This window comes from Falco peregrinus, chromosome 7 (genome assembly GCF_023634155.1).
Source record: "Falco peregrinus isolate bFalPer1 chromosome 7, bFalPer1.pri, whole genome shotgun sequence".
Taxonomy (NCBI): domain Eukaryota; kingdom Metazoa; phylum Chordata; class Aves; order Falconiformes; family Falconidae; genus Falco; species Falco peregrinus.
The window spans coordinates 27,160,358-27,188,246 of record NC_073727.1 but is presented as its reverse complement, the minus strand read 5'-3'; the positions used below and the strand labels follow the sequence as shown (position 1 = coordinate 27,188,246).

At 43.1% G+C, this 27,889-nt stretch overlaps 1 protein-coding gene and 1 long non-coding RNA gene across 6 annotated transcripts in view; one reads left to right on the top strand and one right to left on the bottom strand.

Annotated features, from left to right (window-relative positions):
• Positions 1-27,889, top strand: part of FYN (FYN proto-oncogene, Src family tyrosine kinase) — a 143,492-nt gene that overhangs the window by 81,522 nt on the left and 34,081 nt on the right. For 2 of the 5 annotated variants that reach the window (XM_055809861.1, XM_055809864.1), the window contains exons 3-7: positions 5,019-5,153; positions 20,589-20,846; positions 21,436-21,532; positions 25,659-25,757; positions 26,865-26,968. In XM_055809861.1, the coding sequence (XP_055665836.1) occupies positions 20,600-20,846; positions 21,436-21,532; positions 25,659-25,757; positions 26,865-26,968 (547 nt within the window). In that variant the 5' untranslated portion in view covers positions 5,019-5,153; positions 20,589-20,599. Of the gene's footprint in view, positions 1-1,199; positions 1,293-5,018; positions 5,154-20,588; positions 20,847-21,435; positions 21,533-25,658; positions 25,758-26,864; positions 26,969-27,889 lie in introns of those variants that run through there. The other 3 variants (XM_055809862.1, XM_055809865.1, XM_055809863.1) reach the window with 2 other exon arrangements.
• LOC129784864 (uncharacterized) lies at positions 601-11,277 on the bottom strand. The gene is made up of 2 exons (XR_008748032.1): positions 10,908-11,277; positions 601-1,113 (listed from the first exon to the last, which is right to left on the bottom strand). It is a non-coding gene; the product is annotated as an uncharacterized LOC129784864 (long non-coding RNA).

Sequence of the window (27,889 nt, the reverse complement as noted above, 5' to 3'; positions counted from 1 at the left end):
CTTCTCTACAGGGCTGCTCTCTATTCCTTCATCTCCTAGTCTGTACAGATACCAGTGATTGCCCTGGCCCAAGTGCAGGACCTTGCACTTGGCCTTGTTGAACTTTATGAGGTTCATAGAGGCCCACTTATCAAGCCTGTGGAAGTCCCTCTGAATGGCATCCCTTCCCTCAAGTGCATCAGCTGCACCACTCAGCTTGGTGTCATCCATGAACTTGCTGAGGGTGCACTCAATCCCAATGCCTATGCTATTAATAAAGGTATTGAATGGTACTGCTCCCAGTATGGACCCCTGAGGGACACCACTTGTTATTGATCTCCATTTGGAGATCCAGCCATTGACTGCACTCTTTGGATATGGCCATCCAGCCAATTCCTTATCCATCAAATAGTCCATCCTTCAAATCAATATATCTCCAATTTAGAGGCAAGGATCTTGTATGGGACTGTGTCAAAGACCTTACAGGAGTCAAGGTAGATAGTAATTTCTGTTGAGTTTTGGTTAAGCCTTCTTCTCATTCCTAGTATTAGAAAAATGTTTCAACCATACTTCTGCATCTTGACAAATGCTTTAAAAAATAAAACACAAGATCATGAGAAATTCAAGGACTTCCTTAGAACATTGTTTTATTTTTGACTAGCCTTTGTCCTCTGACTCTCTGGAGAAGCAATTCCATTCTTCTTTCTGGATGGTTACTCAAGGAGCAGGACACAAGACACTCTAGGGACTAAAGTCTTTGATAATTCCTGATGATTGGTGGTCTTAAAACCCTTATTCCCTGAAAACTGCAATATTTATGCAGGTCCCAACATAGCTGAAAAGGTTCTGCAGCCTCTAATGATCAGCCAGACTGTGGACCACACTTTGTGGCCACATTTTGGGAACAGGCCACATGAAGTGTGGTAGATGAAGAAGGAAAAAAGTCTGTTTTTTCTTTGTGTAAGAGTGGTTTGATGTTCTATATCAATTCCAGTGGCTGCAACACATCATCACTTTTCTCTCAGAGACCGTGCTTCTTATGGACATTCAAAATGGTACTTTTTATCTGTCTCTTCATAGTGGTCAGATCACAGATGCAGACTTTCGTTGTGGTAGAGTGACCCCCACAAGTAGCTGCAGAAAAGGGAAGTGAGAATCTATTTCTTCACAAGTCTTTCTCTTCTTGGAAGTGCTCTAGGCACACAGAAAGGGGAAGCCTTGAGGATCTCATCTGGTTTTTGCATGATACCACCACAGACAATCTGTCTGCATGAACTGATGGGGAGCTAGAGGAATGGGAGCAAAGGAAAATTGTGAGTAGCAAAGGTGGAAGCCTTTCTTAGGAGAGGAGGTAAAAGAGGGAGGAGGCAATGAGCTTCGGATCTGTTTCTTTGTTCTGTTTTCATTATATGAAGTTGAGGCACCAGCCACATTCAACCCTGGTATTTTCCCTTATGAGTTCTGAAAAACTGTACCATTGATGTGTGGGGGTTTTTCTCTCTTCCTTTCGTACAGAACTTATTTCAGGAGCAACAGTGACCAGGTAGAGAAGAAAATCTTCAGCTTGATCTTTTATTCTCAGGATAGTCATCGTGGCTTGCCTGACCTGTTTTCCTACCATAATTCATCTTTCCCATGGAAAAAATATCCCCAGCTTCTATTCTTGCCGTCCCTGTGCAGAAAAATCAGCATTGCCTCAATGTTCTCTGACATCAAACTATGCTGCCTCAAAGTTGCTGGAGCTTGGGCATTTAAGTGCATAGCAAGACAGGATGGTTTCATCTTGACAATCATATTGAAAGTAGATCCATGCAGTCTTCTGAATTTTAGAAGTATGAGAGAAAGGGAAGAAGAACAGTTTGCTTTAAGGTGAGAAAATTTACGATAGGAACTGTTTTGAATGTACTATAAGGCCATAAAGGACAGAATTATACTGTTCCTGGGGTTTAAAATTAATAACCTCCATAGAACAGATGTTTTTATGCACGTTATATGCAAAGAGCCAATTATATATACAGGTCATGTAAATTTAAGCTATAAATGAAATGCTGTGTATACATACAAATGATACTTTAGAAATGTTTGTCTTGGTTCTGCCTTTCTTAGGCAGCTTGTATTAGTTTTGCTGTTAAGAGGCAGGCATGTGTTTGGCTAGGTTTTGGGTTGTGCTTTGTTTTCTCTTATTGTTTTCTTCAGTGAGGAAAGGAGATCTGGTAAATTTTTTTCTGGTCTCTGTTGACATCAGCACATTCGATCTGCCTGCGTCCAAAAGAATTATGTCAAAGCAATTGCCTGCATTTGTTTCTTAGCGTGTTCTCCAGCAGCACTGTCGCTGGAGGGTCAAACTGGAATACATTAAACTGGAATTGGGGCAGAAACTGCAGCCAGCCTCAGGTCAATGATGCCTCTTGAGATTTGTGAAAGTGACACTTCTGGGGTTCATTGCATTAACTTCCCTAGCATTTCTGCGTCTCGTCTGGGTGGCTTACAAAGGCAGATGGGATGATTAAGTCTCACATTCTCCCATTTAATTCTTTCTCTGTGTGTCTGGAGTAAAATAACAAGCCTCGCATCCAACTTATTTCTTAACATTTCAAAAAGATTTTTTAAATCCATGTATCAAAAGATTTTTAAAATCCATAGAAGCTGTTTGCTTCATTTACATTTCAGACGATTACCACAGTTACTTCATCTGTAAAAATAATTTTGTGGAATCTAGCCTATGTGATCTTTGTGATGGTCCATCTTTTGACATAAGCAAGCCTTTACAAAGCTTAAAAACAGAGGTGCACATCTGCTTAACAGAACATCCTAATGCTGTTGGATGTAGCTGGAGTTGTGCAAGAGGATGAGGGAGGAAAATGCACCCAGGAGAACAGGAAGTGTTAAGACAAAAATGCACAATGCAAATTGTACTTCAGCAGGCTCCGAGTCATCTTTTATTAGTAGCTCTGAAACTTGCTCTTGATCAGCTTTACCAAAACTTTAGCTTTTTTAGCGACTGAAGAGTTGCCAACCACAGTTTTGAGTCTCAAGATCTGTTGATAGGAATACCAGGCACAGCAGAGACCAGGTGGTGGGGTGTGCGTGAATGCATGTGCATATGTGTATATACACCACACTTGGACAGACCTTTTTGCTCCCTAAAATTTTCACAAGCCTTCTTGCTTTAGTTCACTCTGCAGAAGTCTTGCACTACAAAAGTTTACTTAAGATGGGATGTTTCTTTCACATTTGTAACATAGCACTGAGATTCTGCTATGCTATGGATGCTGTGTTTTAGTGGGAATCACTTACTGGAAGCAACTGTAAGTTTGAAAAACACAACTTTTTCCCCACCTGCTGAAGAGAAAAATACCTGTAGGCTCATAATTAAATGTAATTAAATGTTTGTATGAAATAATGCCTTTTAAATCTCTGGAGTGGCATATGTGAACCGATGCTGAGCTCAAGTAATTGACATTATTTTATCTGTTTCATTTGCAGTATTTACACTGCAGCATTCAGTTGTAAGTGGTTCATTCCAGAAGCTTAAAATGAGCTGATGCCAGCAACTGGCACAAATCAAACACTCGCCAGCCTTCCCCATTCCTGCACATTGACAGGATTAATACTTCCTGGCCAAAGGCCCAGGTTAAGACAGACAGCATGGACAAAAGCTTGCACTGCATCCTTAAAAACCACCAAACTTAAATATTGGCAGGCTGTGGGATGAAGCCAAGTCAGTAGCCAGGGCCCCCCACCGAGTATGTGGTCCTTAGGAGCCCACCTGCCAGACCCCATCCTTGGAACCAGACCCCAAAGCTTTCTTGGCAGCACCCAAGATCCCTCAGCAGGGTGAAGGGGAAGGAGAAGACATGGATATCCCAGGTGAGCTGGGAGGTGCCTGCAGGAGTGGTGCTCATGTCCACTCACGCCCCTTAAAGGCACTAGCTTGTTTTCCTGAAAAAGGAAGCTAGCCCACCAGTTCATCCTGAAAGGGTACAGGTGGGAGAAGAAAAATCTCTGAGGTGTGGAGGACTCCTTCCCTCAGCCTAATTCTCTGAGGTCACCTTCTGTGGCTGTGGCAATGGGATCCCAGGCAGATCCCTGGGACAAGATCCCAGCAGCAGGCAGCAGATGAAGTGAACTGCTGAAGCAAGGATCACAGGTGCTGTGTCAGTGGCAGAGCTGTAATAACCCATCGGTTTCCCGAAAGTTGTTTCTTTGGCATTTCAGTGTGAGGACCTTTGCACAGTGAGGTTTTGTGTGGAGCCAGGTGCTGGGAATTCAGACGGCTCCTGCAGATCCTGCAGAAGACAGACAGTTTGGTGTCATCCGTACTTAGATGGCACCTCAGCCCCAAAAGTTTAGGGTTTCCTCTGGAGACATTTTGCAGGCTGTGAGCCAGAAGGTGGCCAGGATTACTCTCCAGGAAGGGGTAGGAGTGTTTCTTAATGCCAACACAAAGCACTGTCTGATGCTGTGATCACACATCAGAGCTCCAGCTTTATGCAGGCAGTAGGTCTCACCTGCAGGAGCTCCTACTTCATGCCTGATAACCCAAGCTGCATGGGTGGACATCCTTTTTAAATCAAGCACAGTTATTTTCACAGCTTTGCAGAGATGGACAGTACATCACAGTGTAAGGGGTTAATTACTGTTTAATTGCCCATAACAGACCATTGCTGAAAAAGCAAACCAAAATTGCCTGTTCACAGTCTGGATTGGATTAGTTTTCAGTTCCAGTGTGTTTTCCACCTTTGCTAGATTAGAGCCTGCTGTCACCAAATTTATTCCCCATATGAATGCTCCTATACTGCGAACAAAATAACAAAATTCCCTTTAAGCTTTCTGTTTGTATCAAAGCCTTCTGCTACCTAGTGTTTTCAGTGCTTTAATCTCTCTCCCCTGAACACTCTTCCAATTTTTCCAACACTTTATTTGGAAAATGGAGCAGCAGAACCTGATAAGTTATTCACGGAGCGGAGGAATGAAAGCCAAATACAGCGTCACGTTAACCTACCTACTCATCTTTTGATTTTCATTTGTTTGTACAGCTGAGGCTCACGTTAGCCCTTTTGGCCACAGCCTTGCGTGGGGAATTCATGTCAAGCTGATTGCCTCCCAGGATCCCCGGACTCACATTCAGTCTCTGCTTTGGAGGATAGAGTCCTCTCTCTCCCTCTCATCCTGTAAGTACCACCTGTATTCTTTATTCTAATAAGGTGATCCTGCACTTGTCCTTATAAACACCTAAACTGGTTTCTCCCATCTTTCGACGGACCCCAGATGCTATGTGTCAGGTTTGTCCTTTCATCGTTTTTTGGTTGGTTTTTTTTGCTCTCCTCAGTATCATATCTAACTGTAATGCAGATCGCTGAGAAGGCTATTAAATGGTAAAGGGATGATCACCAATACCTATGGGAACCCAAGAGGAACCAATCTGTTTGCTAATAAATAGTTTCCCATTTACATTTACACTTTGGCTTCCTTCATTTATCAAGTTTTGAAAACTTTTAATATGACTGTGGACTCAGAAGCGACTTCAGTATTAAACACATTTGAGATTTTTGCCTGACCTCATACAGTGCTCTACACCTATGGAGTCCTGCTCTTCATGTACAGATGAAGTCACTCTATACAAGCTTCAGAGCATTCAGTTTCCTCATAAAGATGTTCTACAGAACAAGTCAAATGACTTAGACTTGTAATAGTGTCAACAATGCTGCCTTTGTCAAGTGAACTTTTAATTTTTACAAGAAATGACATCAGATTAGTTTGACAGGATCTGTTTTCCTTAAAGTCAAGTTGATTGACCTTAATTGTAGAGCTTTTTTTTTTTGCTTTTTTTTTTTTTTTTAGGATTTTATTAATTGAGTCCTATGTTGGTTATTCTGTCCTATGCAAAATACTGGAAACTCAGCCAACTGGCCTGTAACTACTTTTTACTCTTCTTAACCAGTGAGCCTTCTTTCTGCCCCTGGTCTTTCCCCAGGGGCCCAGAACTGCTTTAGATGCAGCAGTAGCAGCTCCCAGGCTAGCTCTCTAAAACCTTCTGAGACAAGTTTATTTCATGCAACTAGTCTGAGACACCTAGAATCACGTACCTGCTGCTTCATGTCCCCTCTCCAGGGGCTGCTGTCGTGGGAAGTTATTTCATCATCATAAGCAGATCATCCAGCCTTTTACCTTGTGCTAATCAGAAATATTTATTAAATAACTTCTGCCACTGTCGTATTGTTATGAAGGATTGTACCACTTTTGTTGTTCAGGATTAATTTTTCATAATCTGCTTAGAAAAATAAAAAAATATATATCTGATTCTATCTGCCTTAGTTTTCCCCAGTATCTTCTTTCTTCCTCTATATAATCTTTATTTTAGCTTTTTTACTCATTATTATCTTTTCTCCTTTCCACCTTCATGTGTCAGTTTTGTATATAACATTTTATATGTTTTTTTCACTTCCCTGGTAAACCCAGCTGTTGGGGGGGTTTGTTGTGTGTTATTTTTATCTAGCTCAGTCTTCTTTTCATGGTTGTAACATTGTAGGCATTTAGGAAATGTCTTAAACCGTTTGCAGATATCAGCAACTTTCTGTACATTCTGTCTTCAGGCTGATTTGACTCCCATTTGCTATAGTTTTGTGAAATTGCCTTTCGGAAAGCATGCATTGTGATTTAAATTTGTGTGTGTATGATGAGTGTATGTTCATATACCACATAAAATTTTACTGGTCTGGATTTGGTTGCAGACATCATTAGTTATTTGCACAGAAAGTGGCAGTCCTTTGCAGTCTAAACAACCAGTAACCTTCTGGTTTGTGATCATTTCCTCCCTACTGAGACAAAGTCCAGAGCAAGGATCGTCCAGCTCCTCTGCTAAACCGCGTATGACTCACAGGCAGTTCAGGTGTAGCTACATCATACAGCCAGTGATAAGTTGTGCTTGTGCCGGCACTGCAGCTCCTGCTGGCACTGCAGCTCCTGCCTGTTGCTGTCCCTGGCTGGGGCAGGGAGCAAGTCAGCAGGTACTGCTGTGCGTGGTGTGGTAGTTTAGCTACATCCCACAAGCTTTTCACATTGTGGTCATCGTCCTGTGAACTGCCCCTGAATTCTCCAGTCTCCTTGGTGCTGCAAGACATATATTGTATATGACTCATTTGGCTAACTGGCAAGGGCTTTAGTTCGCAGGGTTAGGAAGGCTGGTCTTTCCTTTAAATTAGGAGTTAGTACCTTGTCATTCATAGCCTTTTGGAAAGTATAGCATGTTTTAGTGCTAGTAACATAAAGTCTCCAGCATATATAACACAAGGGGTTTTTAGACTGTATAGAGGTGTTGAAGAAGGCCATCACCTAGTGCTCTGCAGTGATTCCAGTGGCCTTTAACAGACACCAACTAATACTCCACCTTGGGTGTATCTTGATTCATGGATGTCCAAGATTACCTACTTCCAAGTTGTCAGTCACTCGGACAGACGTCATTTGTGACATATAGGACCTGTCAACTCCTTTCTTACATTTGGACTTCTGAAATGGGCTACAACTATTTCTTTTACTATTCTAAAATTCTAAATGTAGCTGTTATTTTTCAGGAATATTATTTTGAATCACTACTCTGCAGGCAGAGAGTTTATCCATTTTTTCAGATGCTCACAAGTAGCATATAGGCAACTGAAAAGGGTCATCTTCTTACAGGCTCTGCTTTGGTTAATGCTCTTGATATCATGGTTTGGTGCTGAATGTGCTTTTTGTTGCTTATCTAACCTGACTTGCCCAGCCAGCCTGGCTTACAGTGTGTGCATTCGTTCCCTATCAAGAGGTCACTTTCCCTTTACAATACAATCCGCAAATCTGACGCCTGTCCCCTGTGCTGTTCACCTAGTTGTTAACTTCGGCAGCCTTCAGGTTTTTTGTCTTTTTGTGCTAGGAAACAGGGAGGAAGTCCAGACAGGATCTCCAGATCTCCTGAATTGTTGACAGTTGTGTAGTTCACAAGGTGTATCACAAAGCAGTCACCTCCAGTGAAACCCTGCCTGTCTGCTCCAGATTACTATCCAGTCCTGCTCTTGCCTTTGTGTCTTAAATACAAAGAAACAGAGAAACCTCTGTTGACTGCTTCTTCCACATGCACTGCTCTTTTCATTCTGTTGATGAGAATGGTTGGAGCTGTCCTCAGGGGTACTTTGGGTTGGTAATTTGGGTCTGCTTTTCATCTGCTCTTGCTCAGAGAGCCAAATGGGGAGGCCGTGCAGGCAGTGTGGTGGGGAGCTCAAACACCACCAGCAAAATGTTGCCACAGCATCCAATGGATGTGTATTTGCTTGGTCATACATGTGCTATGGGCTTGTGAGCCACGTGATGATTTGTCGACCCCAGTGCTCTCTGGATCACCAGTTAAAGAACACCACTGTAGATAATCCTGCATGCTATGTTGAGCAAATGTCCACTTGGGCAAACTTCCACAATATGTTTAGTGCGATCAGGATCTTCAGGTGCCTTTTTAGAACTTAGCAAATGTACCTTCATTCACAGGCCAGATTTAAAGTACAGTTTCTTCTCCTAAGCATATGAACCTTGAAAAACAATGAAAGAGGGAGTGAGAGAAATAAAGAAATCACACTTCCTCTGGCTTGAGGGGAAGGGCTCTTAAAAAGTGTTTGCATCTGCTGTTTTGGTCACTCATTGAATAATAGAAAACCACACTGAAAGAGACTGAAAAAACACACTGAAAGAGACCTATCCCCCCTGAACAGAGGCAGTACCACGCCTGGCAGATACTTGTCTAGCCTTCACATTGCTTTAGGCAGTCTATTCCAGGCTGTTTTGCTGTCCTTGCCAACAGAAAGGATTTTCTTTCCTGACACCTAGCCTAAATATCCACAGCTTCCATTTAGTCCATTATTTCAATGTCACTTCCTGCTTAGGCCATAAAGAATTAAAGCAGGACCTCCTATAACTGCGCTGAGGAGGTTGCAGTAGCTTTAAGCTGAAGGATCAGGTTATGGACTGTAGCTTAGAGTCACTACACGTGACTATCCCTTGCAGATCATTCCCTGAACAGTATGTGTAATGACCTCAGGTTCATGATGAAGTCAAATTATCTCTTCTAATTGCCCTCAGATGTGGACAAAAAGCTTAAAAATAGATCTACCATATGCTTGGTGATACTTAGGTATTTTGATCAATGTGGAACAACCCTCCAGCTGTTTGCTGGCTTCCTTTGGAAAATGCTCACCAACCCAGCAGAGTCTATTTTTCATGGCATTTAGCTGGCATCTGTTCCCTTTTTAAGTCCCATCTTCTCTGGCTAACAGAAGAGACCTTCCCCCATGATTTTTCCCCACCATCACCCCTTTTTTAAACTCTAAGTCCTGACTCTTTAAGAACTTGTGATGTTGTCCCTTGTTTCTTGTTGGGTCACTGTCCTCCAGACCGTGACATTCTAATTCAAGCAATGCAGCCACCTAAGAGTCAGGGCAGGCTGTGAGATTAATCACCAAAAATGAAAACTCATCAGTCCTACAACCATATCCACTGATGAAAGACCAAGTGGACAACACACTGAGGAGAGAAGGCATCTGTCCAGCATTGCTGTTTTGTGTTCCTCTGTTGCTGCTGCTGGTATCTTGAATGGTGGTATCTTTTCAAAAGACAGAGGCAGAGGGAGACAAAAAGAAGGACAGTGATACAGAGAGGAGTAGGCCTTTTGGGGCATAGTTACACCAGGGGAGGTTTAGATTGGATATAAGGAAATATTTCTTCACTGAAAGGGTGGACAAGCATTGGAACAGGCTGCCCAGGGAAGTGGTGGAATCACCATCCCCAGAGGTGTTAAAAAACACGTAGATGCAGTGCTTAGAGACATGGTTTAGTGATGGACTTGGCAGTCCTGAGTTAATGGTTGAACTTGATGATCTCAAAGGTCTTTTCCACCCTAAATGATTCTATGATTCTGTGATAGGTCCGTGTGTATCTGTTTCAGTACTACCTCCTAGAGTTCACTGAGGTAGCAGTGGGATGTAGGCAACCTCACTGGCTTTGAGACACTGCAGGGTCCACTCTGAGCTGAGCAGTATTGATCTACCTTTGGAGGCAGAGGGACTTTGCTGGAGGTCACTGGTCCACAGCAGAAGCCAAGGAAAGGGATGGTAGCTTCACTTTTTCCTTGTGGACTCTGCCTTGGTTTCCCTCCCATTACTCATTTCCTGCTCTGCTGATTGTCCCATTCGGGTCTGTGTAGGTTATCTCTGTTTGTAGGAGCATTTCCCAGCTTTTTGGTACTAGGGACTGTGTGTGGGTAAAAGGAAGGTGAGACTGACCATAGACCTTCTAGAAGACATCCCTGGCAGCACAGATGCAGCCTGTGGTGGCATAGAATTGTAGAATGTGGGAAGCTGCAGTTTGTAGGGTAGTTGGCATAACAGAGTTGAGAATCACTGGTCTTAGTGGTGTCATGGTGGGACTGTGTGCATTGACATACATTATGTTAATATGCATTAACAGGGAATGCAAGTTAAGACCTGTCTCCTTCCACATCCCGTTGTCCAGAGTGGTTTTGACTACCATCTCAGCCTCCCACTCTCTTGTTTTCCAGATTTCAAAATCTCTGCTAAAAATGGACTAGACGGTAATGTCATCTTTGTAATCCTGACAAATTCATCTCCAGGCAGCATCTCAATTCTTGGCTGTCCAGTTAACATGGCTTAACCTGTGTGCCTCTGAAGTTATTTTCTGGACCAAGAACATCACTTACATATTACTCACTGTGGTGGGTTGAACCTAGCCAGCAGCTAATCTGCTACTCAGTCGCTTGCTCACTTGCTCCCAGCAGGATGGGGGAGAGAGTCGGAAGGGCAAAAGAGAGAAAGCTAGTGGGTGGAGGTAAAAACAGTTTAATAAGCAAAGGAAATAAAAGGAAAACAAGTGATGCAAAGGCACTCACTCACCACCTCCCACCAGCAGACCGATGCTCAGCCAGTCTCCGAGCAATGGCTACTTTCCAAAGACTCAGCGTTTATTGCTGAGCACATCATATGGTGTGGAATATCTCTTTGGTTGGTTGGGGTCAGCTGTCTCAGCTGCGTCCCCTCCCAGCCTCTTGCCAACCCCCAGCCTACTTGCTGCGGGGGCAGAGTGAGAAACAAAGAAGGTCTTGATGCTGTGCAAGCACTGCTCAACAGTAGCTAAAACATGGGTGTGTTATCAGCACTGCTTTGGTCACAAATCTAAAGCAGAGAAAGGTTCAGGCTGCTATGGAGACACTTAACCCCATCCAGACCCAGTATACTTACCCAAGCTGTCATACACTGAAACCAGAGTGGCTACAGCTGGGTTTGAGAAAATAGATCTGACTAGTAGCACCTTTTTTTTGTGTGTAAGTGTAGGCAGAGTTTTCGTGTCTTCCTGTTACTGATGTAATCGGCATCTTCAGCGCTCTGGTTGCTTACTGGCCTTTGTCACCATGTGGTTGCCACCTTGTCTGGGGTCTCTATCTGTAGGCATCTTTGCTGTGTAGCTGAAGCCAGCTGCAGGGATGGTGAGAAGACTGGGGATTTCTTTGTGAGCTGGCCACAGGCAAATTTTTGCTCCTATTTAGGGAGGAGGGTATTTTTTCCCCCAATGTAATTGGACAAATAAGGATTTTAAATAACACTGCTAAAATATTAACAGTAGCAACTAAAGTAAAATAAGAGCCCCTTCGGGAGGGAACGGCATCTGAAATGGCCTTGAAGTAAATCACCTCCTGATTTGAGACTCAGTGTGCTCCTATTTCCTTGCTGTCACATCCTCAGAGTTCTTCAGTCAAGAAGTCAGACAAGGCAGAGAAGGTGTTAGTTTCATTTGTGCATGGGCAAAGGGGCGTGGGGAGGCAGCAGTGGGGTTTTTGTTTTTTGAGAAAAGCTTTCTCTCTTATTCCACAGCAGGCAGAACTTCTATACCACTCCCTTTCCCTTTCCCCGCTTCCTTCCTTGCCCATCCCGATTCACATTTTGAATTTTGCATTGTGCCTGGGTAGGTTCTAAAAATAAGAGTTGAAAGAAAAAAGATCAGAACAGTGTGAATCAACCTGCAATCATCTTTCTGTTCTCTTAACAGGGGAAAAAAAAGAGGAAATCAGTGGAGGCACTGTTTCACTTCTTTTCTTTCCAGGACAAAATGATTCTGGCATTTGCAGCGGTTGTTCTCTTGATACAGGTTTTCTAATTCAGATACTTAAAAGGTGCACTTTAAGATTAAGGCACATTAGCTCAAAATGCTTATGCAGACCATCCACCCACTTCCCTCTGCTCATGAACAGAGCTACCACAAGCAGCCTGGTGAAGGAGGAATGTAGCTTGAAATCATGCTATTGAATTTACATGGCGTTCTCCTGTGTTACTAAGAACCAAGGACAGACCCATCCTTTGGGGGGTTTGACTGTAGAGTGAGCGTGTGTTTACTGTATGTAGCTGCTGCTTTTAGCTGTTAATTTCAAAGCTTTCTTTAACTCATTGTAAGCACGTACACACAAAAAGAAATCTTAAGTGCAGGACTTGCTCTTTCAGTTTATGAATGTAAAACCTGCACACCTTCCTTCACAAGTTAGATGTATGTAAGGTTCTTTCTTTCAGATTATAAGTGCAATTTGGATGTTGCTGGGACAGGAAAAAAACACAGAAGAACCCCTCCTCAGAACTGATCTTCCCATGCTGCATTTTTCTAGGGCATCTGTTTTTTCAGAGTAATAAAAGCCCTGAGACCGTACAAGGCGTAACTCAGTTACTGTTACTTTAAGAGGCTGCAGGGTGAGACTCTGCTTTAATCACTTCTCATGTTTTGTTCTGCTTTGGTTTTGCTGAAAGGAATGTATCACAGAGAGTGGAAAAGAATTCACTGCTTTTTGAAAAAGATGAGGCCATGACATTCACAGATTCGGCTGGCAAAGAAGCTGCAGAAAACTGAAAGGGTAGTGACATGTCCTTTTGTGGGCAGTTTGGAGGGGTTTTCTCCTCTTCTTGCATTGGCTGCATTGGGGAGCTTTTGGTTACAGCTGCTTGAACAGCCACATGGTGCTAGTGAATCTTGTGACCCTACCAGGTGACCTCCCCACCAGCCAGCTACCAGCAAGTCCCACCACCACAACTGTCCCTCAGACGAGCACCACGCATGGATACTGTTATTGTCCCTCCTGCCAGGCTGGAACACTGATTTCCTTTTTCCTCTCTAGTTTGTAATAAATAGGTTGTATAGATATAATAAATGGAATATCTACATAGTAATAAATCTCTTGTCAGAGAGGGACCATACCCCACCAGCAGGGCGATGGATCTGTTTGTGAAGGCACTCATTGCTTGCTCTTCCTGGCATTCAAGCAGCCACCCACCGTGCCCCACGGACAGCTGTGCTCACAAACTCTGGCAGAAGCCAAGGGTCTGGTTGTAGTTCAATGAAATCCTTCAGCACGCACCTTCCCTTCGCTGGTCCTGGCCTCCAAGGCTGGCTGAAATTAAACGGGAAAGAACCCGCCCAAATATTCATCTTTCATAAACTGACTTTTAAATCAGGTCCCAAAGGGGAAAAAGAGGGAAGGCAAGCACAGTGCTATACTTTGCAGACATGTGTTACAACTTAAACATCGTCTGTAGTGTCAGGAAGCTGTTATTTCCAGGGCTGCATCCCCAGTCACTCAGTAAATGGGGAGGAACAGCAGGGCAGAATATGGCACTTCAAAGCTCTTTGCAGAGTCTGCTCTTCTCATGGCAGCAGGAGCTGCTCCTTTTCCTGAATCCCTCTTGCCGCCATTGTAGAAGACTTCCGAAGCAACTTTATGCTGACAAGAAACAATAGTGAGAGCACTCCAGCGCTGCAGAAGGCATCTGCTTTGAGCCACGGCAGCGTGGCAGTAGGAGCTCATCTGAGACTACTCTTCCTACTCCTCCGGCCATGGGTGTCCATTGACACTGCGCAGTGGCCTGACTTTTGACTGCTGCAGACGAACAAGCCATTAAAATGCTGATATTTTTCTACTCGGCCCACTAAAGCAGAACCCAGGAGTGAAATGTTAAAGGGCTCTCTTCAAAACCCAAATGAAGGCAGCCCAGACATTTTTCAGTGCTGTTTTTCTCATGAAAACACTGTTTCAAGGCAGTCGTTGATCCTGATACATACCTGACTTGAAGTTTTGCCCTGGTATTTCTGGCCTTTTGTTCAGGAATACCACACTGTGTTATCTGAGATTTTCTGCATGGCTTTAACAGTCACAGGACATCCAGTGGTAGTACTGTGTCTTCTCTGATTTACATTTTTTAATGCAGTATGACAGGTGTGGTGCACATGTAGTTTTGCAGATGTTCTACACAAATCTCCAGTCTCCATCTTCTTTTAAGGCTGAGCCAGATCTATTACACTGCAGTAAAATTCTATTCGTTCTAGCTCAGGCCATTAGTATAAAAATTATATGTATATAAATATAGTATCCCACAACCCATAAGCCTGAGAAATGGTGAGTAACACCCAGGAGTTCAAATTATTTTAAGGCATTTGTTGTATCTTTCTGACTGGTTTTGTGATTCCTAAAAACTGTGGAATCGCTGGTCAAGCTGGAATAAGGCAGTCCTCTAACAGGGACCAGAGTTAATAGTTAAAAACAAAAATAATGCAACAAGTGTTGCTATTTCACTCCATCTGTTTAATTTAAGTTGGCTTGAAACTGACACAAAATTAATTCTGGAGATCCAAAATGCTCTCATCAGCATAGATGTAAGACAAAGAGAGAGCTGTAAGCAGACAGCATGAGAATTACTGACCTACATAGGACTAGTTTTAAGTGCCTATTTGTTGCCCAACTTGGAGTGGGTGAGCAAGACGTTTCCGAAAATTGGGGGGGTTAATGTGTCTGAGGCTTGTGTTTCAAAATATGTACTCTATCCGTTTCTCTCTAGGGAGCTACTAATGCAAAGTAAGACATTTCAACTTCAGGGTAGATTTCTGTGTTGATTATTCCCCTTACCCAGCCTGCAGAAGGCATTCCACAGAAAAGTCTCTGAAAAATTTTTGCAGTTCTTATTCTTGGAAAGCCTTTTCTGTCCTTCTTGCATCTTCAAGGTAACTCAGAATGTGGCACTTTGAATATTAAATCCTAACGTAGCTCATGAAATTTGGCTTAATTGATGCCACAGACTGATAGTTCTCCGGTGCTTTCAGCAAAACATAAAACACCAAGAAGATATCCCTTAGAGAATATATTTTTCACAGTCATGCTGGATGCAACCCTTGGTTTGATGAACAGGCATGTTCACCACAGAGACTGAAGGATTTTGTTCTTCTGATTCCCTTTCAGCATAACTGTTTCTTAACTCAGCTTTCCTGCTGGTGCTTTCCAGACAAGATTTGTAAAATTTGGTCAGAAAAGATAGTTAGCACTTACCAGTCATCCAGCCTTTCCTTTTCATGTCTTTCACTGAAATAAGTTCTTCTAAAAATATACCATCCAATTTCATTTCAGAAAAAAACAAGAGGAAGGAGAATGTGCCATGCTGGTTCTGAACCTGCTTCATGCCTCTTCAGCAGGCTGGAGCCCTCTCCTGTGCTAGTCTGCTTTCCTACACAAGGGGTTGAAGGACAGAGGCCACAGTGTGGGTAGGAGGGTGCAGAATAGACAGGTGTTTCCCTGCATCTCCCTGTACCCCACTCAAACATTTTAAGGACCCACTTTCTCCTACAACACTCAAAAAAGCAGGTCCTGAAGAGGTACTACAATTCAGTTTCAGCTGTGAGCTGCAGAATCTTATGGAAAAACTTCTGATGCTCTGAAGGAGTGAATTTACACCAGTCTTCTTCCCATCTTCCTTCCATTTTTCCCTGATGGCTTACCACTGCAGAAGCTAAACTAAGCAAAGGCTTATCAATACTTTTTGCTTTTCAAACACCACATGTTGGAGCTTTTACTTTTGAAATGGATGTATGAAAATTTGAATTTTCCTGGTATGCCTGGACTTTTCCTAGGCTTTGATTAGCTAAGAGAGGACTGCTTTTACTTCTGTTAATGGAGTGGATGTCTGGCTTTGGTGGGTGTTTCAGCCTTGACTTCCATTTTGTATCGAGAACCAACAGAAAAACTGAAGGAGAGTGATTTACAATAATAATGATAGTGACACCTCCTTAGCCTTCATCTGTTTCCTAACTGAAAGTAATTAAGGTACTATGACTATATAACTAATTAATAATGATATAATTAATTTTCTATCTTTGTTTAATAATGTTACCACCATGTGGGAGGAAACTACTATTCTGGTTAGGCTGATGTTGGATTGTTTGCAATGTGCATGTTGGAGTCCAAGAAATATAACAAGGGCAAGAAAGGAGACAAATAATGGTTATTTTCATTTGTCTCTAAGGAAGTCTCAAAAACCATGTAAATGTTTTATGTTTTCATGAAAACACATGTTTTATATTGCCCGTAAAAACACAACTTTAAAATAAACAAATTCAACTTGCTCATATTAGAAAACTTCATTTTAATTAGGCTAGTTACATACCTTTTAACAATACCAGTGTCAAATTATGATAATGCTGCATGACCCATAACTCACGCATCTGAGAAATGCTGCCTTTCCTGATGGAAACGGAATAAAATCTTGTTGCTTTACTGTAAGTTGCGCAGCATGTTGGATGAACAACATTGTGTGCATGTCTCAAGAGAGTTTAGTGTAAAACAGCTCCAGATTTTGTTTGGTGATTTCAGAGCTGGCTGAATAACTCCAGCCTTCCACAGCTCCAAATGCTGACATACAGGGAGATGAGACTTTTGGATATTAAAAGCTTGCTCTGTGATACTGAAGGAGATTAGGTTTTGGAATCCATTCATTGACGCAAAGGCCAATGCTGAATGGAGGTTATATTTATTGTCTATAAAACCCCTGAGTTAGCTGAAATCACAATCACTTTAAGCATGTACATGCATACATGTATTCTCTCACACTTAGCCAGCTCCCTGTGATGCTCGTTTCTTTGATCCAGGAACAGACAACTTTCAGGGACTTGGCTTGAAAAGATGAGTGCATGTAACACCCTCTGTCACATTTTACAAGAGGCTGCAATCAAGTGTTTTTTATACTCAGATTGTCTAGACACTGTGACAAAGTGGGAGAGGGCAAGTGAAAGAAAAAGTCCCTTTTGTCAGTCATTCGCTTTGCATCAAATTCTCCTTCCTTGTGCACTGCCATTGCCAGCAAAAAGATAAAGAGAGCAAAAACCAAACAAAAATCAAGAAACTGATAATTCTCTGGGTTTCTCTTCATGTCTTTCCTAGTAAAAAGAAAATCCCAAACCATTATTTTTCTGAAACTACCAGTACATATGTATACCACCTCCTGTTTTTTTCACTTTCAGAATTAATACTTTGAACAATTTTATTTTTGCAGTTGGCTTGTCGTTGTAACTTTTTCCTCGTCAATGTGTAAATGAAGTGTGTAGGGCTGTCTTGTCAGCACTTGTAAATTGGTGTGTGAAATATTCCCAGATTTCAGTGGGGATTTTTTTTCCCTGCTCAGCTGAATGTTTGCGAAGAACAACAAGAAAACCCCTTTCCCCCCACCACTCTCCCAGATTTCATGTTTCCCATCTCTTCTTCTCTTTCATTCTTTCATTTTCTTTTCCCCGTAAAAAACACATGGGAAAAAATAAGAGGAGAAATAAAGCTGGGAGGGGAAAGGGAGGAGGCAATAGAGGTTCACACAGAGGCGAGTTTGAAAGCCAACAAAAGGCTACTGAGATTCATCTTTAAATAGTAAAGCCTGCATATCACTTAGCTGTTTTCAGGTGAGTAAGTGTATGCTCCATCACTTGCACCTTTTAAGCAGTCTGCTTTAAGGGCTCACTTTTCCCTGTTTGGATGGTCGGCACTTCTCTCTGCCTTTTCTCTTGAGCTGGGGTTTCCCTCGTGGCATCTCCCACGCAGCGTTTGCTCGCTGCCTGCGTTCTGCTCTCCCTGCACCAGAGGTATGTTTTCACAGAGACGTAGCAGGGTCCAAGTGGTGAGTCGCAGACTCACCTCTCCCACCCAAAGCCTCCCTGGGCTCTGCCCGTGCTGATAGCAGTGACATGAATCATTGCCCCGTGGGGTCCTCGCCCTCCCCGCGGTCCTGCTTCACTTCCTCGCATTGCTCATGGGGCTCCTTGGTGCTGGGAAAACCTCACCTCTGAGTGACATCTCCAAACAGAGGGTCTCGAGCAAGTCTGTCCTGCTGATCAAATGAGTAAAAGCAGCAGAGATACCTCCGTGAGCAGTTTTTCACGGCTGATACGAAGCTGCACCTGTCACAGTCGCTGTGGGCTCACCTGGAGTCACTGCTGGTCCCGGGGATGGACAGCCTTGAGCCCCAGCACAGCACCCCCTCCTCCAGCACCGACCCAGCTACCAGGGTGAGCAGAGGCCAGCAGCAGGAGCAGCAGCTGTGTGTTTTGTAGCCTCCAGGCTGCAAACCCCTTTCCCCTGACCTGTTGTCTCTGTAGTTTCTTGAGGGATTCCGGCTCACGCCAGCCGTTGCAGTGAGTGTGGAGGCAGGAGTCTCTGCTTCTGTTTGTGTGAAGAGACTTAAACGTTTTAGTGAGGGAACCCTGCTGAGTGGACATGGTGTCTTGAAGGAAAGTAAAGAAATGTAAAAGGGACACCTTTACGTTAAGCGAAGAGCAGGAGACGGTAGGCTTGTGCAAACGGCAGACAGCACAGCTCAGGGAATCACATTAAAATGGCGCTTGTTTTTTCTGAACAGGCTTGTAGAATAACTGGAAGTATTTCAAAGTATAGAAAACACCCTTCAGTAGAAGGGTTTTTTTAATTAGGCAGGTTAGATTTAGGAAGCAGGTATCCAGACTGTGGACTGTCACAGACAAGCAGAGAGCTGCCACATAATTTTTCAGGTATTAGCAGCAGAGGAATATGCTTTTTCTGAATCCCATGAGTTTGTCAAAACCAATTTCCTGTGTTGGTGTAGGGGTAAGGCATACAAAATAGCCAGCCCGGCAGCTACAGAAAAATGAGGATATTTGAAAAAGGATAGGCTTTTTATTTACTCTAAGTGAAGATATTGGCTGAAATGTGAAAAGAAATGGGGGGGAGGGAGGAAGTGTGCTTCACTATACTTTTCTTTTTTCCTGTTCTCTGCATTTTCTCCCTGTCTACTTATATATTCTGGGAAAAGTATGTCTAGTACATCTACTTTCTTAAAGATTTATCCATTGCCACAGCTTTTCTTCCAGCCCATGTTTAGAGTATGTTGTTTGTGTGCCAGGTTATATGTAAAGAGTCACCATACCAGTTCAGATGAAGGGTGCATCCGGACAAGGATCTGATTCCCCAGATTCATCATGCCCAGCATCAGAAAGTCAGGTTTTGTGTCTAGATTCATCACAAGTCAATAGGAAAGAGTTCAGTAACACCAGCACATGGATTATAAGACGCTAGAGTTCACAGATGCAAAGTAATGCCAGGTCAGGGGACTAACCTTGCAGGGCTGCTTCTAAGATGTGGTGAACACCCTCTGTCTCCCTCCGCCTAGCCCAGGGGCCCTCAAACTACGGCCCGCGGGCTGGATACGGCCCCCCAGGGTCCTCAATCCAGCCCCCGGTATCTACAGACCCCCCTGCCCCCCCCCGCACCGGGGGTTGGGGGGAAACCAAGCAGCCGCAGATGACTGCCTGGCACTGCATCCGCGCACCGGCCCCCCTGGTTAAAAAGCTTGAGGACCCCTGAGCTAGAGAGAGGTAGGCACCTAAAATTAAGAAAGATTAACCCTGGCCCTGGCAGTGCCCCATGAGGGTGCTGAACAAGAGGTTACAAGAATTAAAAAAACTTAGAGCAACCTTTTCCAAGCCGTACCCTCTCTGTTTCCTCCTGTCTGGGATCTAGACATTGGGATGCTCTGCATTTGACATGTGAAATCTTCCAGAACTTTCTCTAGTTTCTTAACTCATGTACACCTTTGGCAGCCCCACCTTCTGCTACCGGCAGGTTTTACCTTTCAGTTTGATGCTGCGTGAAAGGGCGCTTCCTTTTGTTTTAGTTGTGCCATCTAATAGCTCCCTCCTACTTTCTTGTGCTGTGTTAGATATCGGCTCATCATGTCCGCTTCTCTGCCTGTCACGCAGAGCTCCAGCAATGGCAAAAGGTTATATTGCCTTTAGGAGAAGTCAGCTCTTGTGTAGTTGGCAAGGTCAAACATGAACTGTGAGCTAAGTGCCTTGCTCTGTGCTTTGGGGGGCAGACTGGAACACCTCCAGCTGCACTTTTTGGCTGAGTCCTTCGCCTGTCAGTTGTGCTCTCCAGGCGAAGGGCGAGGGAGAGGGGGTTCGTCCTCTCGCTGCCTCCGTGCGAGCTATTGCCTGGCAGGGCTGGGCACAGAGCTGCCACTGCGCTAAGAGCAGGCAGGACCTCCTTCCCCAGGCCTTGACGGGAAACCACTGCAAGGAAAATTTTGTGTGAGCTTTTTCCAGGGTGTTGCTGTTCATATTCAAACCGCTGTGGGGTTTTTTTTCAAAACACTTAACTTTTGAGCAGTGAACTTTATTTGATCTTCATGGTACATGGGTTTGGGGGAGATCTGGTGAGCATCAACATCTGAGCACCTGTCTTTTCCTTCCTCTCCTAGGATTTTAGATAATGGGCTGTGTGCAATGTAAGGATAAAGAAGCAACAAAACTGACTGACGAGAGGGATGGCAGTTTAACTCAAAGCTCAGGCTACCGCTATGGGACAGATCCCACTCCACAGCACTATCCTAGCTTTGGTGTGACTTCAATCCCAAACTACAACAACTTCCATGCCACAGGAGGCCAAGGACTGACTGTGTTTGGTGGAGTCAATTCCTCCTCTCATACAGGGACGCTGCGTACAAGAGGAGGAACAGGTGAGCTTCAAAGTCTTTCAGTAGCACTTAGTGTCAGTCACATAATTACAGCAGAGGCATGACTCTCAGCATGCAGCTTTTGGGAAGAGTTATTGCGTGAAGTAGTGCAAAGAACTGAAGCAGGGGTGGAGCTGGGTCTTCAGCCCTACCTTTGCTAATTTGCAGGTGCTAGTTCACTTGAGGGGTGAGAAATTACATATACATGCCCTATTTGGCTGACTGACTGCCTCATCCCTCTACCAGGGAACAGAAAGTGTGCTCTGAGCCACCTCAAGTAGTTAACAGGAAATACCTGGCATGGCTGGGCTTAAACTCTCAATTCAAACCCCCTTTACCCACTTGAGATCCTACACTGTGTGTAGGTATCAAACCAAAAGTACTGATGACTGTACAGAGTGAAGGGGGTGGCGTGCCTGCTGGCTGCATAAAAGCAGAGGTTTTAGAATGGTTGCCCATAAAGTAGGAGGCTTCAGTTTATTTTGCTCCTCAGCAACCAGAGTAGCTTATGTTTGGCTTAGCCACATCTCTTGAGGCTCCTTTCCTTCCTGCTTTTTGTCATGGGGTGTAACTCATGTATGTTCTTCTTTAGGTGTAACTCTTTTTGTGGCGCTTTATGACTATGAAGCAAGAACAGAAGATGATTTGAGTTTTCACAAAGGAGAAAAATTTCAAATACTTAATAGCTCGTAAGTTTCAGACTTGGGAATATGCTTTTTAATATTTTTAAACTTACAACGCTGACAATTATATTTGTCTGCTTATGTTATTAGTAAAATCTCATGTTGGATACTCAAGATGTGTAGGGGTTTACTGCATATTTATTTTTCATTGCCTTTAGTGCACTTTTGCAAAGGGCTTTATTATTGAAAAAAATAACCCATCAACCACATGCAGCTTTACTTCAAAAATAAGTGTTAAATTGTGTGACTCACTGCTTACATTTCACAGTAAACTCACATTCAGAATTGAGAGTACCCGCTCTGTACTTTACCAGTAGTCATGCAAGTTCTGCAAGGCATGTACTAACACTTTTTGCAATCTGCTGCAAGAGTCTTTACACAGAAATGAGCTAAAAACTGATTCACAAAAGAGACGTTACCCAGACTTGCATGCCAAGTTTAAAAGCATTGTTTTTTTCCCTTTAAAGATAGGTGATACAGTCAGAATATGCTGGGAAGTTCTGTTAAGTGAGAGTGCACCATTGTACGGTTGCATTTGGCATGAAAATCACACTTCCATCCTGGAAATCATCAACTTAGAATTAATTTTATTAACTGCCTGTAGAAAAAAATCCCTTAGCAATTTAAAAATACCATCTAAAACTTACTGTGCCACTGACCTATATCTGAACATCTTGTATTTCTTGGCTAAGAACATAAAGTTGAAGGCTCTGTGTTATGTTCAGTATTGCTATCGTGTAGGGGTAAAAATGGGTTAACAACCAAGTATGTTGCTTTCTAAAGGCTTTGTGATATTGCTCGCATCTTTTTTTCTTACACTGTGTGACAGTGAGGCAGATTCATCCCTGGTGCAACTCCTGTTAATTTTAATAGAATAACTCCAGGGTTGGAGTTGGCTCAATATACATTAAAGTTAAAAAAAAAAAAATAAAATAAAAATCAGGTAATTCTGTGGAATATTTCATGAAGCTGAAGAGCTTTGATGTAGATGAAAGGACAGAAGCTTCAGTTACGACTTGTAGAGGGAGCAGCAGTTTAAAAACCTCTCTACTTCTAAATTAGCACTTGGAAAAAAACCCTTTTTTACCCTATCATCCATTTTTGTTCACATTGCCTGCTGCTTTCCTAACCTTGGACAAACTATGCCATAACTTGAAACAAGAAGAAATTCCACGGATTATAAATTCCTTATGCATGCCAGTTGATGAAATCAGGGGGTGCTCACTGGGACTTGCAGAGCAATCATACTTGGAGTCAGTGGGACAGAGAGATTCCCCCACGTGTGGGCGGTTGCAGTACATGCATTTTGATGCAGGTAATTACTGCCTGGGGGAAGGTTTTCCAAGAGGAAAAAAACAAGCATCCACTGATTTTCCTGTAGGATTATAGAAGCTCAGTTCCCATTATAGTCAGTTCTGCTTATGAACATGGACCTAACCACACTCCTGGAGTAGTGACAGCCAGGCTGGGAATCTCCAGAAAGCAGCTTTTCTGTGAGAATGCTTCCTCTCTCCACTTACATTAGAAATTGTACGAAAGAAGCCCATTTTTCTAAGAGTCTGCCAATGCTGCCTGCAACCAGAAAGCATGGATGTGCACAAAACTAGTTTGTCTGGAATTTTTTGGAGGGGGTTGAATATTTTTTTCCAGCTCTCAACAAATGAAATTTGCTTTGTGCTTTGGATTAAAAGTGTCAGGACAGCAACAACCAAAATGCCGTACAGAGAGTATCCCTGTGTCTTGAAGTCAGAAATTATATCAAGAACAGTCTGGGGGAAAGAGGTACCTGCAGGGGTGGTGGTTCAGCGCAGAGCCTGACTTTAGCGCTCAGAAGCGCTCAGCCACTGCCAGCATCCCCACTGCCACTCCTGCACACCCTGGCTAGCCCCATTGACTACCCTTCTCCTAACTCGGTTGGGTGTCTGAAATCAAGAGCTGCGAATTAAACTCTGCATTCCTCCTCCTTTCTGAAAGGCAGTGCTTTGAGGCATTTAAGGTTCTCTGTCGAAGCAGAGGGGGTTGCTCCTGATGTGATCATCTACGGACTGCTTTTTTCCTCCCTAGATATGATAAAATACCTCCATCTAGTGGACTCTGTACAGTAAGGAGAATAAATGTAATGGTACAGTTTATAAACCACAGCTGTGCTGGTGCATCTGTGTGGTGCAGCCACTCGTTCGTGACAACAGTATGGTATAATCTCTCAGAGATGTTCTACAGCAACATTATGGAGGAAGGCTTAGGACTGCAGCTGGTAAAATTAGGGACGCAAACAGACAGGGCCGTTTGCCTGACGTGCTAATGCACACAAGTTGTATTAGTGTCAGCTGCCAGCCTCTAGAAAAGCTGCTTGTTCTTCGGTTTTTTGAACTGTAGATTTGGAAACATCTCCTTTTTGACTAATCACAGCTGCTTTCTAGTTGTTTTCCATACAGTTTGTATTCCTGCAAACTGTTAAAGAAAGTGGAGTTAAATTTAAATTAAGAGCTCACCTTGACACAACCTTTTCTGCCAGTAATAGCTTAGACAATGTGTTTTCTGTAACTGCTTGCTTACAGAAGAGGATGAATTCTTTGGCCACATTTGGTAATAGTATTTTACTTAGTGAACAAATCCTTCTTTTACAGAGAGGGGAACTGAGAAAGAGTTTCTTAAGCAGTCCAGAAACAGAAAAGAGAATGCTTATTAGTAGCAGTAGGAGTTAAACATCAATGAACCTGGTGCTGAGAACTAAATACAAATTGCTATATCCCAAATCGTTGCATCCTGTAAAAAGCTGAGAAATAAGCTTCTCTTAAAGCTGCACATTCTACAGCAGCGTGTGTTGTCTGAAGGGCAGTACCATGTCCCAGTGTGCACACCAATGTACAACAAAAATTGATGCTAAGTCTGTGGAACACTGCCATAAGATGGTTCTGCATGGATCTCTTCATATTTAAACGTTGTAGAAGAATGGGTTTTTGTAAGTATTTGAAAATGCCGTTCTTTGTTACATCAGATACCTCCTCTAGGTGGCCAGGAAAGGGAATCTAGACAATGAAGTGTGATGCTTAAGGGACATCTAAAACTCCGTGTTTATAGATGGCTTTTTGATGCCTTTGGGTTTCAGATTAATTATCCCCTTAGAAGTTTAAAATTAGCAGTGGATGTGACAGTGTGTCACAGTTTAACCCCAGTCAGCAACTAAGCCCCACACAGCTGCTCACTCACTCACCCCCGGTGGGATGGAGGAGAGAATCTGAAGCGTAAAAGTCAGAAAACTCGTGGGTTAACATAAAGACAGTTTAATAGGTAAAGCAAAAGCTGTGCACGAAAGCAAAGCAAAACGAGGAATTAATTTACCGCTTCCCATGGGCAGGCAGGCGTGCAGCCATCCCCAGGACAGCAGGGCTCCATCATGCATAACAGTTACTTGGGAAGACAAACACCATCGCTCTGAACATCCCCTCCTTCTTCTTCCCGCAGCTTTGTGTGCTGAGCATGATGTCATACGGTCTGGAATATCCCTTCAGTCCGTTGGGGTCAGCTGTCCTGGCTGTGTCCCCTCCCAGCTTCTTGTGCCCCCCCAGCCCCCTCACTGGTGGAGTGGGGTGAGGAGCAGAAAAGACCTTGGCTCTGTGTAAGCACTGCTTAGCAGTAACGAAAAACATTCCTGTGTTATCAACACCATTTCCAGCACAAATCCAAAACACAGCCCCATACTAGCTACTGTGAAGAAAATTAACCCTATCCCAGCCAAAAGCAGCAGACAGTGTTCAGTTTGGCAGTTTTTCTATAAGCTCTCTCAAAGATCTATATTAGAATAAATTGCTGTGCAGACAGTTTTCAGTATTATAGTCCAAATTCGGCCCTCACCAAATCTGATTTCGCTGGGTTGTTATGCCTGTTTATAGCATTATGCTACATTTGGAAGGCTGCATTACTAATCACCGCTGAAATAATAATAGGCGTAAAGAAATATGTATATTATTTGTGTTTAGATGCAAACAGCTCTCAGAAGCACACTGGTGGTAGAGATGAGTTGCTGTGGCTTCTTACACCACACAGCTGTGGGTGCTGTCAGTGAAGTCAGATCATTGTCTTTACAGCTGTGTCTTGCTCTCACTTTTCCTCCTCACCTCTGTTTCTGCAGGGAAGGAGACTGGTGGGAGGCCCGGTCCTTGACAACAGGCGAAACTGGTTACATTCCCAGTAATTATGTGGCTCCAGTCGATTCCATCCAAGCAGAGGAGTATGTTTTCTTTTCGTTGTAAAGACCCATTAATGCTGTATTTGAAGGAGGTTTGAGGAGTTGGTTTTGATTGATTGCAGCAATTTTTAAAATGACTTTATTTTTATTTCAGTTCTTAACAGCACTGATAAATAAGTAGGTAATTAGTAACAAAAGAAGCACAAGCTCAGTGCTTTTTCAATGTCAAAACAAAAGAAGAAAACCTAAAGGAACTTTGCTTCTTTTTTCTGCTTCTTTTACTCGAGTGTTGGCTAATTTCAAGATTTAAGTGAAAGGTGCCCTTGCTTTTCTTGAACCAACTTGTAAAAATATTTGGAGCTAATTAGCATGCAGACTGTCTACTGAAGAGGGCATGTTTTATTAACAAATACCTACCAATAGGTAGGATACCTACAACACATACAGCAGGCAACCTAACAGGGACATACATACCTGTGCAGAAAATGGTGTGCTGTGTGTATCCATATTATTTCCAGTATAAAAGATACACTGGAGGAGCTTCTATAGTTGAGCAGGTACTACTGTAGTCTGTACTTCAGGTTGTACTTGGTTGGTTGTGAAACAAAAAGAAAAAAAATATTGCTGCAGGAAAGAAAAAGGTACCGAAACTCTGAAAGCCTTATACAACCACAGTAAAGTGGCTGCATCTGGTCCTTCTACTGAGGTTTTATAGCTGTGCTGCAACAAAAATATTGGATACTAATACATCACTGTGTAAGTCAAATATGTAGTTTATAGCAACATCTGTAAAAATACTGCTCTTCGGCAGCAACACATTTTTCATTCCTTTTCCTTGTCTGTTATTTTGCCCCACCAAGTCTTGCTCTCTGTCAAAGTCTGGCCTTTGTCATAAGACACCAAACAAGCATTCTCAGCATCTACTGATTATAGGCTTAATGCACAGTGCTACTGCACAATATATAAAGCATCTACTACAGTTTGTCACATTAGCTTCCCACCACAATAAAAGAGACACAGTATGACAAAAATGGCTGAAATATTTGAGGAACCATAGTTTCCACAAATAATCCTCCATGTCTGAGCTCTCTGACACTGCCTAGGAATCCTATGTAGCATTTGTCTTGCTGTTTCTGATGTTTCTCTAAGGTGGTACTTTGGCAAACTTGGCCGAAAAGACGCCGAGAGGCAGCTGTTGTCATTTGGAAACCCCAGAGGTACCTTCCTGATCCGGGAAAGTGAAACTACCAAAGGTAGGCAGCCCAAAGCTATTCTGACTAAAAATGAGAAGATATATGAGAAAAAATGTGCTAAGTTTGTGAAATGCTGTTTTCAGTGGTATGAAGGTAGAGATAAGTGTCATCTTGCATATATGTGTGCTAGGGAATTATATGCCTGGACATCCCAGATCTTTGAGTGTTCAAAGCAGAGACCGACCCAAGTGCAACCTATGCCATGCTCAACCCATGGTATCTGCAGTGCAAGTCATGCACAGGCAGGGTGCTCTCCTCTGCTGTCACACTCCGAATGTCACACTGTCTCTCTCAAATCATGTGTCGACAATATTACTACTGCAATGAAGCTGGATGGAGAGTGGACCCTCAGAATGGCAGCTATGGGCCTACAGGAGGCAGACCTCCTGGTGTCCATACTCAGATCCAGGCACAGCCAGTCAGCTTACTGTAAACAGATGCTGCGAATCTCCAGTCTAGTTTGGTGAAAATTATTGCTTACTTCTGAACAAGCAGAATATTTAAACCTTCTTGCTGGGAAGATGCAAGATAAGTTTTTTGGGGGAAGGGAGGTATTGGTTATGGTTTTGGGAAGAGTAGAGGATTTTTTTGCCCTTTTCCCTTTGATATGCTAGATTCCTGGGGGGGGGGGCGGGGGGGGGGGGGGGGGCAGGCAGGGAAAGAAAGATGCAGCAGTTTTCATTTCATAGATCAACAGTGAAAAGAATTGAAAATATTTCTAATTAATATATTCATACAGTATTCAACTGTATCCCTTCTGCTGAAGTCAAGTGGAAGAATGTATTCTCCTCCTTCCCTCTAAAAATATTGGAGGAGTTCCAATTTTCTCAGTGGGTGCTTTTACATTTGGTTCGTGAGGCCTGTCAACATCTTCTTCAAAGCCTCACATGTATGAAAAGATCTCTCTAACTCATACAACTA